This window comes from Dendropsophus ebraccatus, chromosome 11 (genome assembly GCF_027789765.1).
Source record: "Dendropsophus ebraccatus isolate aDenEbr1 chromosome 11, aDenEbr1.pat, whole genome shotgun sequence".
NCBI lineage: Eukaryota > Metazoa > Chordata > Amphibia > Anura > Hylidae > Dendropsophus > Dendropsophus ebraccatus.
Window position 1 is genome coordinate 61,084,704 of NC_091464.1, and position 16,298 is coordinate 61,101,001.

The following is a 16,298-nucleotide window of genomic DNA, read 5'->3' on the forward strand; positions in this document are numbered from 1 at the left end:
TGCCAAAATGACAAAGAGTTTCATAAAGAACTAATGCAAAACTAAAAAAAAAGACAGTTAAGCACAAAAAAGAACACTGACAAAGTGCATTAAAACAGCTCTAATAGGAGTTCAGAAAACAAATAGTTCCGAACCACCACACTAGTATATAACCAGATATGCGCTTTGACTTCGTAACCTGCAGCTGTCAGATCAGCCAACAAGCATAATATAAATGTTAACCCCCAAGAGTCCCATCCTGTACACCCCGGCCTAAGGGAGCAGACAATCAGGGGAAAATCTAAAAAAAGGATACATGAAAGCTGTATTACCTATGTAGTATTTCATCTCCGTGTCATGTTTGTTCATCAGCTCGAGAAGTCGTACTTCAATCTGGGCTTGATTTAGGAAAGCTTTCTTGTTCTTAATAATTTTAATAGCCACCCACTCCTGCTCCACGCGGTCGTATGCCTTCACAACCTGCAAAGGATGAGAACACCATGAGGCTGCAGCGATGCACCAGTGTGCTGTTAGATGTTCACATTCAGTCCTTCCACAAGTTTAAGCGTAAACTGTTCCCATTTCTCTGTTGTCAGGTCTGCAAAATGAATGGTTAGGTCCCCTGTTTTCCGGTACTCTGTAGGACAGTAAATACTAGCTAAAGTAACTTTACAGTGGCTTGTGCTCTGTGCACACTATGTTCTGAGCCTACATTACAAGTATGTGTCAAAAGGATCTCCTGATACATATACACAATGTATCCTGCTGTAAAAAATTCCCACTGTCCCCAGTGCATCATACCATTGTGGCTAGTGCCACATTCTACTTTAACAATTGCCAAAAAGACTGGCATCCCTGGGCTTAATAAAGTATGCCAAACTTAGGCGCTAGGCTTCATATGAATAAAGGGGTTATCCGGGGGCTTAAAGGTGTTATCTGATAACCTCAACAGTAGAGAGGGGGGGGGAAGCAAATTGCAGGCAATGACCAATAGCTGCCCAAGGTAGGACCTTTTCTGCTCTCTGGATAATCCCTTAAAGCAGGCATGTCCAAACTTTTTTCGAAGAGTGCCAAATTTGATGAAGTGAACATGTGCGAGGGCCGACCATTTTACATGCTACATGCTATATGCTTTGTAACACAGGCAGATAATAGCAAGCTGGATACCTGGGGGGCCGTAAAAGTTCGGAACGCGGGCCGCAAATGGCCCTCCGGACGGACTTTGGACATGCCTGCCTTAAAGGATAACTCCGGTGAAAAGCTTTTTCCCAGCAATTGAAACACAATACAAAGTTATATAACTTTGTAATATGCTTCAATCACCTATCTGCCCCTCTCCCCTTCCCCCCCCCCCCCCCCCCCTCAACCCCCCACCAGAAAGTGATGTAAACTCATTCTTACCCGATGACTGTTGACCCCAGGCTGCTCTGTGGCAGCCATTTTATGACAATGACATCATCAAGAGGGAAACTGGTCTAAGCCTTGTTAGGCCGGCCTCCCTATGTCAGAGGACTCAGGTTGCTTAGCTCTGATTGGCTGATCAAGCTGTAAGCCATCTAACGTTTCTACAGAATTAGTTAGACATAACAGGAGACAAAGTGCATCATGGGAAAGCTCAAACCAGGAAGCGAAGAAAAAAAATGAAGACACCAACTGTAGCTTCAGTTCAGTTTTGTTTCCTATTATCAGCGTTGGAGCTGTCCATTAAGGGTGGGCTCACACATAATGAAATTGCAGCGGCTCCCTGACGTCCCACTTAGCCAATCAGTGGCAAGACAGCGCACTGATTGGCAGAGTGGGACATCAGGATGCTGGGAGCCCCAGAAGCAGGCCGGAGTGCAGACCGGTAAAGTATTAAACTGGCAGCTGAGGGTTTATTGGGGGGGGGGGGGGGGGGGGGGGGGGGGGGGGGGGGGGGGGGGGGGTAATATACTGGCAGCGCAGTGAAAATTCTGCTGCAAGTATGTAATTGTATTCATACTAAGGGTGCCTTCACACCTACCGGATCCACAGCAGATCTCACTTCTGCGAATTTGGAGCGAGATACACTGCGGATCCGGTACCATTCACCCTAATGATAGCACATACCCGCAGCGGGATTGACATCCCGCTGTGAGTATGAGCTTTAACCCCCTAATGCCCGCAGCCCCGCTGCATCCCCGCCTCCTGCAGCTCCACCGCTGCCCCCATCAGCCCCGGCGCCTGCATCCCCAATCGCCGCACGCACGCATCCTCGATCAACGCCCGCATCCCCCATCATCCCTGCAGCCATCACGCATTCCCGATCGCCGCCCGCATCCCCCATCATCTCTGCAGCCATCACGCATTCCCGATCATCCCCGCAGCCGGCACGCATCCCCGATCGCCGCCCGCAGCCCCCTGCATCATCCCCGCAGCCCGCCGCCGAGAGCATACATTACCTGCTCCTCTGCGCAGCTGCTGGGATGATGCAGGCAGGCTGCAGGGATGATCTGGGATGCATGATGGCTGCAGGGATGATGGGGGATGCGGGCAGCAATCGGGAATGCGTGATGGCTGCAGGGATGATGGGGGATGGGGGCGGCGATCGATAATGCGTGATGGCTGCAGGGATGATGGGGGATGCAGGCGACGATCGGGTATGCAGGCGCCGGGGCTGATGCGGGCAGCGGTGGAGCTGCAGGAGGCGGGGATGCAGCGGGGCTGCGGCCATCAGGGGGTTAAAACTCATACTCACAGCGGGATGTCAATCCCGCTGCGGGTATGTGCTATCATTAGGGTGAATGGTACCGGATCCGCAGTAGATCTCGCTCCGAATTCGCAGAAGTGAGATCCGCTGTGGATCCGGTAGGTGTGAAGGCACCCTAAAAGTACATAAATCACAGCGGATTTCGCTGCAATTTCGTTGTGTGAACCCACCCTAAATGATAGTAGCCTCATGTTAGAGTAGGGCTTAAAGGGGTAATTCAAAATTAGAAAAAGGCACAGCAGCTACTTTCTTGTCACCCCCTGCCCAAAGGTTGTGCACAGTATTACAATTCAGCTCTAATCACTTCAATGGAACTCAACACCCAACAACGCCAGGACACGTCAACACAGGACAACACATTTTCTAAACCTGCATAATCCCTTAATTTTTTTTTTCTTAATCTTAGCTATATTAATATAACTGAATGGTGCCCTTTAAATGTCTTAGGGACAGCGTTCATTTTGTGCTCTGTCCATGCAACATGAGATGGGCCCCAAAGGATTTCTGTTAAAGTCCATCTCCTGCAGGAAAAAGCAGCACCTTGCTGAGCACTTTTATCCCCTCTAATTGAATACCCAGACCCGTACCAGTCAACACTTTTGACATGGCCCTAGGACATCTTTATGAAAGGAACGGTGTAAGATTTTAGCATCAATAGGAATTTTCATTCTTCACTTCCTGGTCATAAGATGGTCACACAGGTGCACCTCGTGTCACATGACTAACAGCAGCTCTAACTGTAAGAGACGGGCACATACACAGCTGCAAAATCACATGACCAAGAGTAATTTTCTATTCCAGGAAACAAACGATGGATAATAAACGCAGATCAAAAGCAAATATTAAAAAAGTGTGAAATTCTGAAATACACATTCCTTACCTGGCCAAAGGAACCTTTTCCAATCAAAGAGTCTATTTCATAGCGATCCATCCACTTCTCGCCATTTTTCACAATGTAGTCGTAGTTGTCGTCATCGTAGCCATCATTGTAAACCTTTCTTTCTTTCTTGTGACTGGAGTCATCGCCTTGTCCCTGTTGATGCCGCCGCTTCTTTTTTGCATAGTAGACCTGGAGGCATATAATACATAAGAATACACAATGAAACACTGAACTAAGGAGGACTATCACTCCAAGTGTTTTCACTAATAGTACTAGCTTTTGCATGATTCACCCCTGACAACCCCTGGAAATAAAAGCATCATCCTCTGCCATCTCTGGAGGTATAGCTGGATCCACTCACTGAGCTGAGGAGCCTTACTAAGTGATTTGCCCACCTCTGGCCAGCCCCAATATCTCCCTGTTATATACACATATTTCTCTCTACTGGGACACTTAGGAAGCGAGAGGTGTGTTTACAGCAGGCTGCCTTCTGATTCAGACCAGCAGTAAGCACAGCAGGTGCTGCTACCTCACAGTATGTGTGATCATCTACAACAGCTTTGGGTTGAGAACTGGCAGAAAAGCTGTGGGAGTGGAGGATGTAGGGTGGGTGGACTGATAGAGCTGAGGGAAGCAATCCATTTTAGTAACTGTAGTACGGAACAACTTGTCAACCATTAAATACAATCTGCACTTAAAGCCCCATGTACCTGATGTTGAAAAGAAAAAAAACTTGTCACTAGTATAGTACCATCACCCCCCCCCCCTCCCCCTCCCCAATGCTCCATAAGTCCCTAAGTAAATATTTGTTCTCACCTCATTTATATGTTTGTAAGTTTTGATCAAGTCAACTGACAGTTTCCTCAATGGCGCTGTAAGTGGATCCCGAAAGTTTTGGGGCATCCGTCGCTGCAGAAAGACGAAATAAAATACCAATGAATGTAAAGTATTGTGCACAAAAGCATCACAGGCATGATGGGAATTGTATTTTTTCAACAGCTGAAAGGTCACTCCATTCACTTGAAATAGGACAGTCAATAGCTGTATTCTGCCATCTTTAGCAGTTCAATAGTAAATGAATATAGGGACAGGCGATATATTTAATCTTGGTAGTACCGTAGACAGAAGTCTCACCTGGTTAGCCAACGGTTGCTGAATCTGGTCATTGTAAGATAAGGCAGATACTTGTTGGTCATTTAGGTTCTGCTGACGCCGGTCACTGTACTGCTGATGAGAGTGTGGCATTTGTCCAGCCATCTGTAGACCCGCAGCATGGAATGAAAATGAGGGTGCAAGCCGGACAGATGACGGTTTGCATGCTGAAGTCTCTCCTCCTGGAAAAATTGAAGAAAAAAAAAATAATAAATTATATATTCATATATAATTTAAGCAATCATGTCTATTAAAACTGCTTTTGTTTGCATTATGAAGCATTTCACCCATTTACACTGGCTCATAATTCTAGACTAACAGGAGCTGTAAGAAAAATAAATAAATAAAAAGTGTCTATGAAGAGCTCTGGTTGGTTTGCAGTTTACTAAACAGACACTAGATGGAGCTGCAGGACATTTTATTGAAAAGCTGCAGTAAGTAAGTGAATTGTAGTATACCAACACAGAGCCAGCATTAAGGAGCCCGGCAGGTAACTGGTTATGGCGTAACAACGTAAGGAACATCTGTACAGCATGTTCACACCTTGTGCTTATAGATACAAAAACACAGGCTTTACACATCAAAAACAGATGACAGCTTAGGGGTAACACACAGCAGCCCTGACATCTGGGGAACAAAACTTACAAGGAGTATGAAGAATAAGGATTCTTCGGGAACATCATCATGCAGCAAAAAGTTGTGCTGCTTTCGAATAAACTTTGGACGACAACAAACCGATCATGAAAATGGTAACTAAGTAAAGTACATAGCTGAAATGGTAATAGAAACTTATTACCCCCAGGGGGGAATACACTGAATGGTACACCAATGTGGTTCAGATGGCGCTGTAGTGGTCCAAACCCACTGACACAACCAATATAACATTCTCATATATATTCCCCCATTAACATATGAATGTTTGGCCGATGGCTATTGAAGGTACATGACCACCTTATGATGTAATCATTTATTCCTTTCAGCATCTACTTTAGATAGGTTGGAGGACCCTGCGGACTGTGCAAACAGAGGAGATCGAAAGGAGAGTAGCAGATGCCAGCTTTACACCAATATAGTTTCTCTCTAAAACACAGCCATCTTGGCTTGCAGGAGGAGTAAGGACCCCACCACCTCTTAAATCTTCATCCAGATACAGCATGTGGATAAGTCAAAACCACCATAACATGGTTTCTTCTTTTAGCCGTCGTGCAGCCCCAGGTCATTCCATGATAAGTCACAGTCACTTAAAGTTTTCTCCCAGCTCTGTCTAGCTATCAGTGGCGAGATTCACACTAAACAAAACCTATGACATGTTGAAATATCAGTAATCTGCTTTAAAGTGACTGTACCACCAGGCCCAGGCTGAAGCACTGGAGGCGGCCGACCCACCCTTAGTGGGAGGAAACCCCCGCCCCTCTATGATAGGGTTCCATTGATTCTAATGGAGTCACATCATGGAGGGGCTGGGATTTCTTCCCACTAAGGGTGGGTCAGCCCGCCTCCAGTGCTTCAGCCTGGGCCTGGTGGTACAGTCACTTTAAGGCTGCTTGAAGGATTGTACTCCAGTAGGTGGCAGAGGAGAGCACTTTCACCTTCTGGAGGACGGCCACTTTACATACTTTTTCCCACGGAGCAATGAACAGCTTATAAGACTCCATATGCAAATTTGTCATAGTCCTCAAAGAAACAACCCATCCCCCACACTACTATGCTGTATTGGCAAAAGGTGTCCACTTTGGAATTTTTAAATGTACAAAATGTCTAAAACACATGAGCCGGGCACTAGGCCGTCTTTTAGTTTTCAGTCACCCATAACCTGACGTGCCCTGTGTATACACCACAGCCGCCCTGAGGGCTGGACACATAGACCCAATTATACAGCCAATGATGGCCAGAGAAACAGAGAACCACGCACAACTGATAGGAAACATTCAGTATATTTCCCCGGGCAGTGATGTCATCAGTACAAGGATGCGATCTGATTGTCATCAAAATTCCCTTTACTTATTACAGTCATTGCTGCCGACCTGCAACCACAGAAGCACAACACAGGACACTGGTGTTACTACTATCCTGCAAACTAGTCAGTGCTGCAGCCCTGATCCTGCACTGATCCAGAGTTACATCCGTACGTCAGTAGCTGTTTAAGTAATAGATGTACACTGTGACCAGAATAGTGAGTGCAGCTCTGGAGTATAATACAGGATGTAACTCTGGATCAGTACAGGATGAGTAATGTAATGTATGTATGTACACAGTGACCCCACCAGCAGAATAGTGAGTGCAGCTCTGGAGTATAATACAGGATGTAACTCAGGATCAGTACAGGATAAGTAATGTAATGTGACAGTGAGCCCACTAGCAGAATAGTGAGTGCAGCTCTGCAGTATAATACAGGATTTAACTCAGGATCAGTACAGGATAAGTCAGGGGTCCCTAAACTTTTCACACAGGGGGCCAGTTCACTGTCCCTAAGACCATCGGAGGGCCAGACTATCAAAAAAAAAAAAAAAAAAACTAATCAAATACCAGTGCAAAATGCCACAACCCCCACCCCCCAAAGTAAAAGCATCCCTCTTTTTCCACCCCTCACCCCAGCCCCCACTCAACCCCCCCCTCAACCAGCCTCCCCACTCCCTCTTCATCCCCTCAACCATCCCCCTTACTCCCCCCTTCACACCCTCAACCAGCCCCCCTAACTCCCCCTTCACACCCTCAACCAGCCCCCTCACCCCACTTTCAACTCCCCCCACTTCATCTTCACCCCCTCAAGCTGCACTCAATTAGGTATGTGGGTTACCCCCTGTATGTAGGATCCCCTGCTGTGCCCCCATATAGTAATGATGTCCCCTGCATTGTCCTCCATATACTAATAATGTGTCCCTGCATTGTCCCTCATATAGTAATAATGCTCCCTGTTGGGCTCCCTATATAGTAATAATGTCCCTTATATAGTAATATTGTCCCCCTGCAATGTCTCCATATACAGTAGTTATATTGTCCCCCTGCAATGTCCCCCATATAGTTATATTGTCTCCCTGCAATGTCCCCCATATAGTTATATTGTCCCCCTGCAATGTCCCCCATATAGTTATATTGTCCCCCTGCAATGTCCCCCATATAGTTATATTGTCCCCCTGCAATGTCCCCCATATAGTTATATTGTCCCCCTGCAATGTCCCCCATATAGTTATATTGTTCCCCTGCAATGTCCCCCATATAGTTATATTGTTCCCCTGCAATGTCCCCCATATAGTTATATTGTTCCCCTGCAATGTCCCCCATATAGTTCTATTGTCCCCCTGCAATGTCCCCCATATAGTTATATTGTCCCCCTACAATGTCCCCCATATATTTATATTGTCCCCCTGCAATGTCCCCCATATAGTTATATTGTCCCCTTGCAATGTCGGCAGGGCAAACATCTGAGGGATCCTCCGGTAGGGGCAGTAATGACGTCGCTGCACCTGCTGGGGGATCCCTCCGGCGACTGACCAAGAGTGCAAGGGGCCCGGCCCGCCCGGGGATGACGACGGCGGCGGCGGCGTGGATGCGGGGCAAGGGCATGGATAGGCAGCGGTGTGGAAGTGTGGCGGGGGCCGGATAAATAACCTCGGGGGGCCGCATGCAGCCCGCGGGCCGTAGTTTGGGGGCCCCTCGGATAAGTAATGTAATGTATATATACAATGACCCCACCAGCAGAACAGTGAGTGCAGCTCTGCAGTATAATACAGGATGTAACTCAGGATCAGTACAGGATAAGTAATAGAGAAAAAATAAATAAATCAGTAAGTTCCCCATACAGTGTTGCTCTGACCCAAACCTATAGCTAAATAAAGCAGTGCGGCTGCATAAGTCATTGCGGCACATTCCAATGCTGATAGAAGTCCTTGTGTCTGGTTCACCTCACAGCACCGCTCTATTCATTCATAAACAAGGGAAAGATGCTTTTTATGGCACAAAAAAGCAGAAAAATAAAATGTGCCTCAGCTTCCGGTGCAGATTTTATTGAACCACTTAATCCTGTGGAAACACAATAGCCGCTTTCTGCACTTGGTGTTGGTGTCAGAGATGCACCATGTGTCCTTGGATCTGGTGTGTACAGTGTAGGCAGGCAGCCTCCCAACCACGTCACCCAGTGACAGACAAAAGATTGCCAATGTTAATTCTCTGTCCTCCGTGTGCATACAGCTCTGAAGCCTCCATCGGGGGGTATGAATCCTGCTACAGTACAGTAAGATGCTATATTATAAGCACTTTCCTAAAGGAAGTTACATAGTGACATCTAGCCTTAGGGTTTATTCACATGTCCCGTGAAGCACAGAACCTATGCTGTAGGTAAGCGCTGTAGTGGGCTATATCCCCATCATGTATCAATATGTTGCTGGAAGCCAAGAAAGGGGGCACTACAGCGCTATCCTGCCTATAGGTTGTGTTTCACTGCCATAACAAGCACCGAATATAGAAGGGTCTGGGATCATAGATACATGGGTTTGCAGAAGAGCTGTATACACAAAACAGAAGGACATTTTTTTAACCAGGTCTATGAGCAAAGTTGCTTCATTCTGTAATTTAAACGCATGGGCATCTTTATTTTTACAGATGGATATCACATTCCGAATTTAACGGGGTACTAAGAGGGTAAAAAAAAAAAAAATGTTTTCACATCAACTTGTATCAGAAAGTTTTAGAAATATGTAAAGTAATTCTATTGAAAAATCTCAAGTCTTCTAAAACTTATCAGCTGCTGTATGTCCTGCAGTATGTGGTGTATTCTTTCCAGTCTGACACACTGCTCTCTGCTGCCACCTCTGTCCATGTCAGGAATTGTCCAGAGCAGTAGCAAGTCCCCATAAAAAAAACTCTCCTGCTCTGGACAGTTCCTGATGGAGGTGGCAACAGAGAGCACTGTGTCAGACTGGAAAGAATACAACACTTCCTGCAGGACATACAGCAGCTGATAAGTACTGAAGGCTTGAGATTTTTCAGTAGAATAAATGTACAAATTTGTATAACTGATACCAGTTGATTTCCAAACATTTTCTCCTGTGGATTACCCCTTTAAGAGCCAGTGTGCAAGAAGGTACAGGGTTATCAATCCAAATGCAGCCTTCCTTCCTGCCTGCTGACAGTTTCCAAGAACCAATAGATTTTATAAAAGCACAATATAAGATGCAAGCAGGAAAATATATAAAATGTAGTGGCATTCGGTTGCATTTTATTTCACAGCATTTCGAGGTGGAGTGCCATCTTCCTCTTTCATAAAGTTGTTAGACACAATGATGGAGGACATTCATGAAAGTTATGGCCTACGCCTGCAGTGTCCCTCTCTAGGGGGTGGATGATGTAGTAGCATGGTGGGGAGGATGATGCTAAACCTGAACCTTTTCCCCTGCTCTCTCCTAGGGATGGACAGTAATAATGGGCAGTATCATCCGGTCACTCAGTGACTCTGGGAAGTAGAAGCCATGTACCTCTTTATGCTCTCTGCTGTTTAAAACAGCTACCCTTAAAATAATAACCTATGACATTTCTATCATCAGATTAAGGGCCAGTTCATACTGAGGAAACGCGACGCAATTCCGTGGCGGAGCTCTCTGCCACGGAATCCCACCGCGCTCAGTGTCCTGCTTTGAGCGAATGGGAGAGTGCGCGCTCGTCCGCTCCCTCTCCTCTCTGCCCATAGAATGAACATGCTAGTTCTTTGAGCGGAGAGTGGCGGCAGCGGACGAGCACACGTCCTCTCCACCTACTTACATCAGCACAGTGAGCACGGCGGGATTCCACCGCGGAATTCCAACGGATCTTGCTCAGTGTGAACTGGCCCACAGAAAACAGGAAGTGGGGGCGGGGCTTAATTTGTGCTATGTTCAATAGATCAAGCACGCAACCTGGGCCTGTCTACCTCCTCCAGCGGGTCCAGGCTCTGAATATAATGACTTCTTTCTCCCTTTAGCTTATCAGTTCACTGCTTAGAACAGGGCTGCTAATATGGGCTGAAGCACTTGAAGCGGGCCGGCCGGCCCCTCTATGATGCGGCACCATTGATTCTAATGGAGCGATGTCATAGAGGGGTGGGGGGTTTCCACCTGCTGAGGGCTGGCCAGCCTGGAAGTAAAACAGCGCCATACGCGGGAACTGGGCAGTGGTTCAAAAGGACCATTGCACTGGCTTCCCCGTGCTGGCGCTGTTTTATACTTATGCAGAACTTAAAGCAAATTTACTGATGATACATTCGCTTTAAGTAGGCAGTGGCTACATTATTGCAGCAAAATGAAAATCTGCTGTGAGAATGTGGAGCCACAGACCATACCAGTACACAGTATAGCAGTGTGAAATCCACTGCAATACGGTACCTGTGAAACTGGCCTTCTACTTTATTTGTTCCAAATTGTACTCCACATATCTCTATGGTGTCACCACGAGGGCGCTGCTAGTCACAGTATTAGTAATAACATGTACATCAGTGGACTCCGGCTGCTGCAGAACTACAACTCCCAACAGGTCAGGAAACCGCCACAAGTTGAAGGAGATGGATATAGGTAGAAATATAATATATTATAATATATTATAATATATTAATATATATATATATATATATATATATATATATATATATATATATACACACACACACATATACACACACACACTATATATACGTACATATACACACACCAATACATACACACATACATCTCCACCCCTTGCTAGAGGGTGTAAGTTCCTGGGATATCCTGGTGATCCCATCCAACAGCTATCAGAGCATGCTGGAAGTTGTAGTGTGACAGGTCAGAGGCTGCTGCCATGCATATATAATGTGTACGTGTACACCATGTTTTCTCCACCTCCACAGCAAAGACCGTAACTTCCCCTAAAGTCCACAAGCTGTCTGAACATGCTGGAAGTTGTAGTTACTATACATATATAATGCATATTTTTTTGGAAAGTTTTTTTTAAAAAAAACAAAAAACTTCCTGGAATGTTGCGATGATCTGCGAACTACAACCCTCAGCTGGGCCTTGCCGAGTCTCCCGCCACACTGCCCCCAAACACCCCAACACCTTTTCCCTGATCGGGTTAACTGCAAAGAACATTAAAAAAAAAAAAAAAAAAATGGCGTTGATTGGGTGAATAGCAGCATGTGACTGCAGAACTAAAATTATCTGCTGGAGTCAACCCCAGTGCCCACCTGTTGCGACACCGACACACACACCCTCACACTGCCTGGGCTGGGTATTTTTAGCATGCATGGCACTGGGAGGCTGGTGCTGCACGGGTGCTGCTGGCACACAGCGTTAACCCCTGGCTGCCCGGAGAGGAGCGGGGCCGCGCGCTGCAGTGAGCAGGAAACTGCTGCAGATCATTAAATCCTCGTTTATCAACGTCTCTCGCCAGGCAACACACAATGCAGGAGGAGCAGCACGCGCGCCGGGCGCCCCAGCAACAGCGGCTAATTAGCATAGCCTGCCACTCTCACCGCGCGCCGTGATTGGACGCCGCTCCGGCACGGGCCAGCCAATCCGGAGGGCCCTATGCAAATCGACTTTGCTCCAGTTGCCAGGGCAGAGCCGCTTGCCGGCTGCCCAATAGGAAAACAAACAATAAACAAGAAATGGAAAAACCGAGCATTGTTGTCACCGCTTCCTCCAAGTTTGTCGTTAACACTTTCAAGATTGATCAGGGAAGGGGGGCACGTCGGTATATATATGTATACAGGGGAGGAGGGGGACGCCACCTTATACAGCAGGGCAGGGCAATGCAGTGCGATCATAGGGGGGGATTTACACTGCTGCAATGAGATGCCACCCGGCACATGCAGGCCCCCTCCTCCGGAACACGGACACCGGCGACATGATCTGCACCTGGACAAATTGTGAGAGAAAACGGTCACTGTTGCCCTTAGCAACCGATCACAACGCTGCTGTACGGTGGCTGGGGGCACTGCCAAGTCACTTGTAGTGTGTAAGGGGCTGGGTGCCATCCCTGCCCAGTGCCAGGGAGCCAAGCTGGAAGCATGCACTGCTGCCCCCTACAGTCAGCACACCAGCCATCCTATGATATAGGGAAGACAATGCTGCAACTACCAACACACTCCAGTCATAGTAAGGGGGGAGGCCTGATGCCCCCAGCACTAGGGGCAGGTTACACACTACAGTCATAGTAAGGGGGGAGGCCTGATGCCCCCAGCACTAGGGGCAGGTTACACACTCCAGTCATAGTAAGGGGGGGGGGGGGGGGGGAGGCCTGATGCCCCCAGCACTAGGGGCAGGTTACACACTCCAGTCATAGTAAGGGGGGAGGCCTGATGCCCCCAGCACTAGGGGCAGGTTACACACTCCAGTCATAGTAAGGGGGGAGGCCTGATGCCCCCAGCACTAGGGGCAGGTTACACACTACAGTCATAGTAAGGGGGGAGGCCTGATGCCCCCAGCACTAGGGGCAGGTTACACACTCCAGTCATAGTAAGGGGGGAGGCCTGATGCCCCCAGCACTAGGGGCAGGTTACACACTCCAGACATAGTAAGGGGGGAGGCCTGATGCCCCCAGCACTAGGGGCAGGTTACACACTCCAGTCATAGTAAGGGGGGAGGCCTGATGCCCCCAGCACTAGGGGCAGGTTACACACTCCAGTCATAGTAAGGGGGGAGGCCTGATGCCCCCAGCACTAGGGGCAGGTTACACACTCCAGTCATAGTAAGGGGGGAGGCCTGATGCCCCCAGCACTAGGGGCAGGTTACACAATCCAGTTATAGTAAGGGGGGAGGCCTGATGCCCCCAGCACTAGGGGCAGGTTACACACTCCAGTCATAGTAAGGGGGGAGGCCTGATGCCCCCAGCACTAGGGGCAGGTTACACAATCCAGTTATAGTAAGGGGGGAGGCCTGATGCCCCCAGCACTAGGGGCAGGTTACACACTCCAGTTATAGTAAGGGGGGGAGGCCTGATGCCCCCAGCACTAGGGGCAGGTTACACAATCCAGTTATAGTAAGGGGGGAGGCCTGATGCCCCCAGCACTAGGGGCAGGTGCCACAATTTCCAGTTACAGTGATGGGGGATCAGACTCCACACTTATAGCATCACCCTCTTTCTCACAGCAATCCCCTTGACCAACTGAGTGCTTGGAAAGCCACTAAATGCAAACATCACCCTCTCTAATCCTAGTGATTGGGGGTGCACCATGTGCAGATGGCACACTCGCCATGCTTACTGAGGGGCATCAGCGCTTTAAGACCCCCACAAAGTGCAGACACGACACTCTCCACTGATAGGAATAAAGGGCATTAGAGAGCACCACCAAGTGCACTAGACAATTCTCTTTTTGATCCCATGGCAGAGCAGGTTAAGGGCTAGGTACTATGACTCCTACCTGTGTTATATACTTAATAGGCCAACTGCTCTATGGTGGGAGCTCCATCCTCACTAACTGAATGGGCAACACTAGCCATGGGGGCAACCACTTTAAGACAGACAGGTCTCCTTTAAAAATAAATAAATAAATAAAATAAAATAAAATAAAAAAGAGAGGGGGGGGGGGGGGGTGAGAGACCAAAAAGCATTCTGCCTGACCATACTGATCCTAAGCCAGAATGCTGCAGCACAGGCTATGGGCAGCTACAGTAGGTACCTGGTTATAGAAATACAGGGGCCCCATAAGATGTTGCCAGCAATGGATACTGCAGACAGGCCAAACTTCGGCCCAGATACCAACACATACAACAGATAGATAGCAGCCCCCCCCCCCCCCCCCCCCCCCCCCCCCAGAGACACTGGCTTCTACCTGACTGAGACAGCAGTCAGGGATCATCCACGTGTCAGCCAGAAGCCACGGAGAGCATGGCGAGGGGCTAGCAAGCCTTCGCTTCCTCGCCAAGGTCACCCAGCCGTCGGCGGGCGAAGGGTTAAGCATGCGGCCACAGCAGCACGATGCAAAATAAGAGGCCGCTTTCATCCCTGTCATCAATCAGACGGTTTAGAGAGAGATGTGAGATTGTGCGGTGGCTGTGGAAATGCTTTGGAGCGCTGTTTTCCTCAAACAGCTGACAGCCACAGATTCCCTGCTGCTTGCAGGAGAGGAAACCCAACAGCTGGTGAGGAATGAGGAATGCCCCGGCTCAGATCTGACCCATCAAAGTGCCAGGGTGGGGATGGGGGCCGCCAGCCGCCTCTATGCAGTCACTTGCTAAATCTGAAATGCACCTTTGTCCTAATTTACACTTTGGAGGGGGGGAGGGGGGGGTCACGCATCCGAGGGGACCAGAGCTATGGTGAAGCCAACATGACAGCAGACTATGAGGAGGTCTCCATCTGTCCTCCATGCAGGACAGTAGAGAGTCCAGACCCTCCTAAGCAGCCAAAGCATCTACTCCAAGATGGGGGAGGGGGGTCTAACTTGCAGCCCTCCAGCTGTTTCAAAACTACAATTCCTATAAATTCCTGTTCCTGCTTTAGCTCTCCAGGCATAATGGGAATTGTAGTTTTGTAACAGCTGGAGGACCGTAGGTTTGACAGCTGTGCCTTAAAATATTCCTAATCCTACATCCCAATAAAATGTACTGAGATCAATTTACATGCTGCCAATATAGGTTCATGGAGATGGTAGAGAGTAATTGGGGCCTGCACAACAGCTTACTGTAAGAATATTGGATCTCACCTGGGTGCTTGACTGACAGCTCAGACTGCTCAGTATGGCTGTATAATGTCCTTCATGCTACAGTCTCTTCTGAGGGTGTGCCACAGAGATAAAGGGAAGCAAGATCCCTTCTATCCCAATGGCTCATGGGAAACTAAAGTGTACAGATGGGGCCTTCAGAGTGGAAATCTGGTGACAAATATTTTTATTATTTATTTATAAAGTGCCCTTAATTCCAGAAAGCTATACAATAGATAGGGGTAACAAGAAGGAACAGTACAAGATCAGGACACATTACATTAAGGCACATGGGGGAAGAGGACCCTGCCCACGAGGGCTTACAATCTATAAGGTACGGGGAGAGAAACAGGAGGTAAATATACAGGTTGTATAATGGCCAGAAATAATAAGCTGAAACGGCATGAGTCCAGGATTGGAGAAAGAGGACCTCTCTCTCAGACAAGCTATGTTTAGCTCTGCACCAAGGGGGCGAAGTTGCAATATCACCTACAACCTAGTATACACCCAGACAGGTGTGGTTATCTTAAGAAAGCAGACAAGTTTTCCTAATGCTAGACAGACCCTTTAAGTCACTCTAAGTAAGAAATTACACGTTTAGCCAAAGCAATGGCATTTGTAAGAACTTAAAGTAGTTGTCCACTTTATAGTAAAATAGTTCTGTGTACAGTATTAGTAAATGTACTCACGGTACATACTGACAGCAGCTCCCTGTGTACCTCATAGAGCTTAAATCAGACCCCCAGTCACATGCTCCTCCATGTCAGCCATTTTATGGACAGAAACAAAACAGTAGGAAAGCACAGCCTGGAGAAGGGGGGGGGGGGGGGGTCTGATTTAAGATCTATGAGATACACAGGGAGCTGCTGTCAGTATGTACAGCGAGTACATTTACTAATACTGTACACTGA

The 16,298-nt window shown here is 47.9% G+C and overlaps 1 protein-coding gene across 2 annotated transcripts in view; it reads right to left on the reverse strand.

Moving 5' to 3' along the window:
- The window catches only part of DYRK1A (dual specificity tyrosine phosphorylation regulated kinase 1A), a 70,550-nt gene that overhangs the window by 9,803 nt on the left and 44,449 nt on the right, over window positions 1–16,298 (reverse strand). The window contains exons 1-5 of one of the 2 annotated variants that reach the window (XM_069944656.1): window positions 11,929–12,134; window positions 4,722–4,921; window positions 4,404–4,496; window positions 3,588–3,776; window positions 312–459 (exon numbers count right to left, since the gene is read on the reverse strand). In XM_069944656.1, coding sequence (XP_069800757.1) covers window positions 312–459; window positions 3,588–3,776; window positions 4,404–4,496; window positions 4,722–4,921; window positions 11,929–11,989 — 691 coding nt within the window. In that variant the 5' untranslated portion in view covers window positions 11,990–12,134. Of the gene's footprint in view, window positions 1–311; window positions 460–3,587; window positions 3,777–4,403; window positions 4,497–4,721; window positions 4,922–11,928; window positions 12,135–16,298 lie in introns of those variants that run through there. The other variant, XM_069944657.1, reaches the window with a different exon arrangement.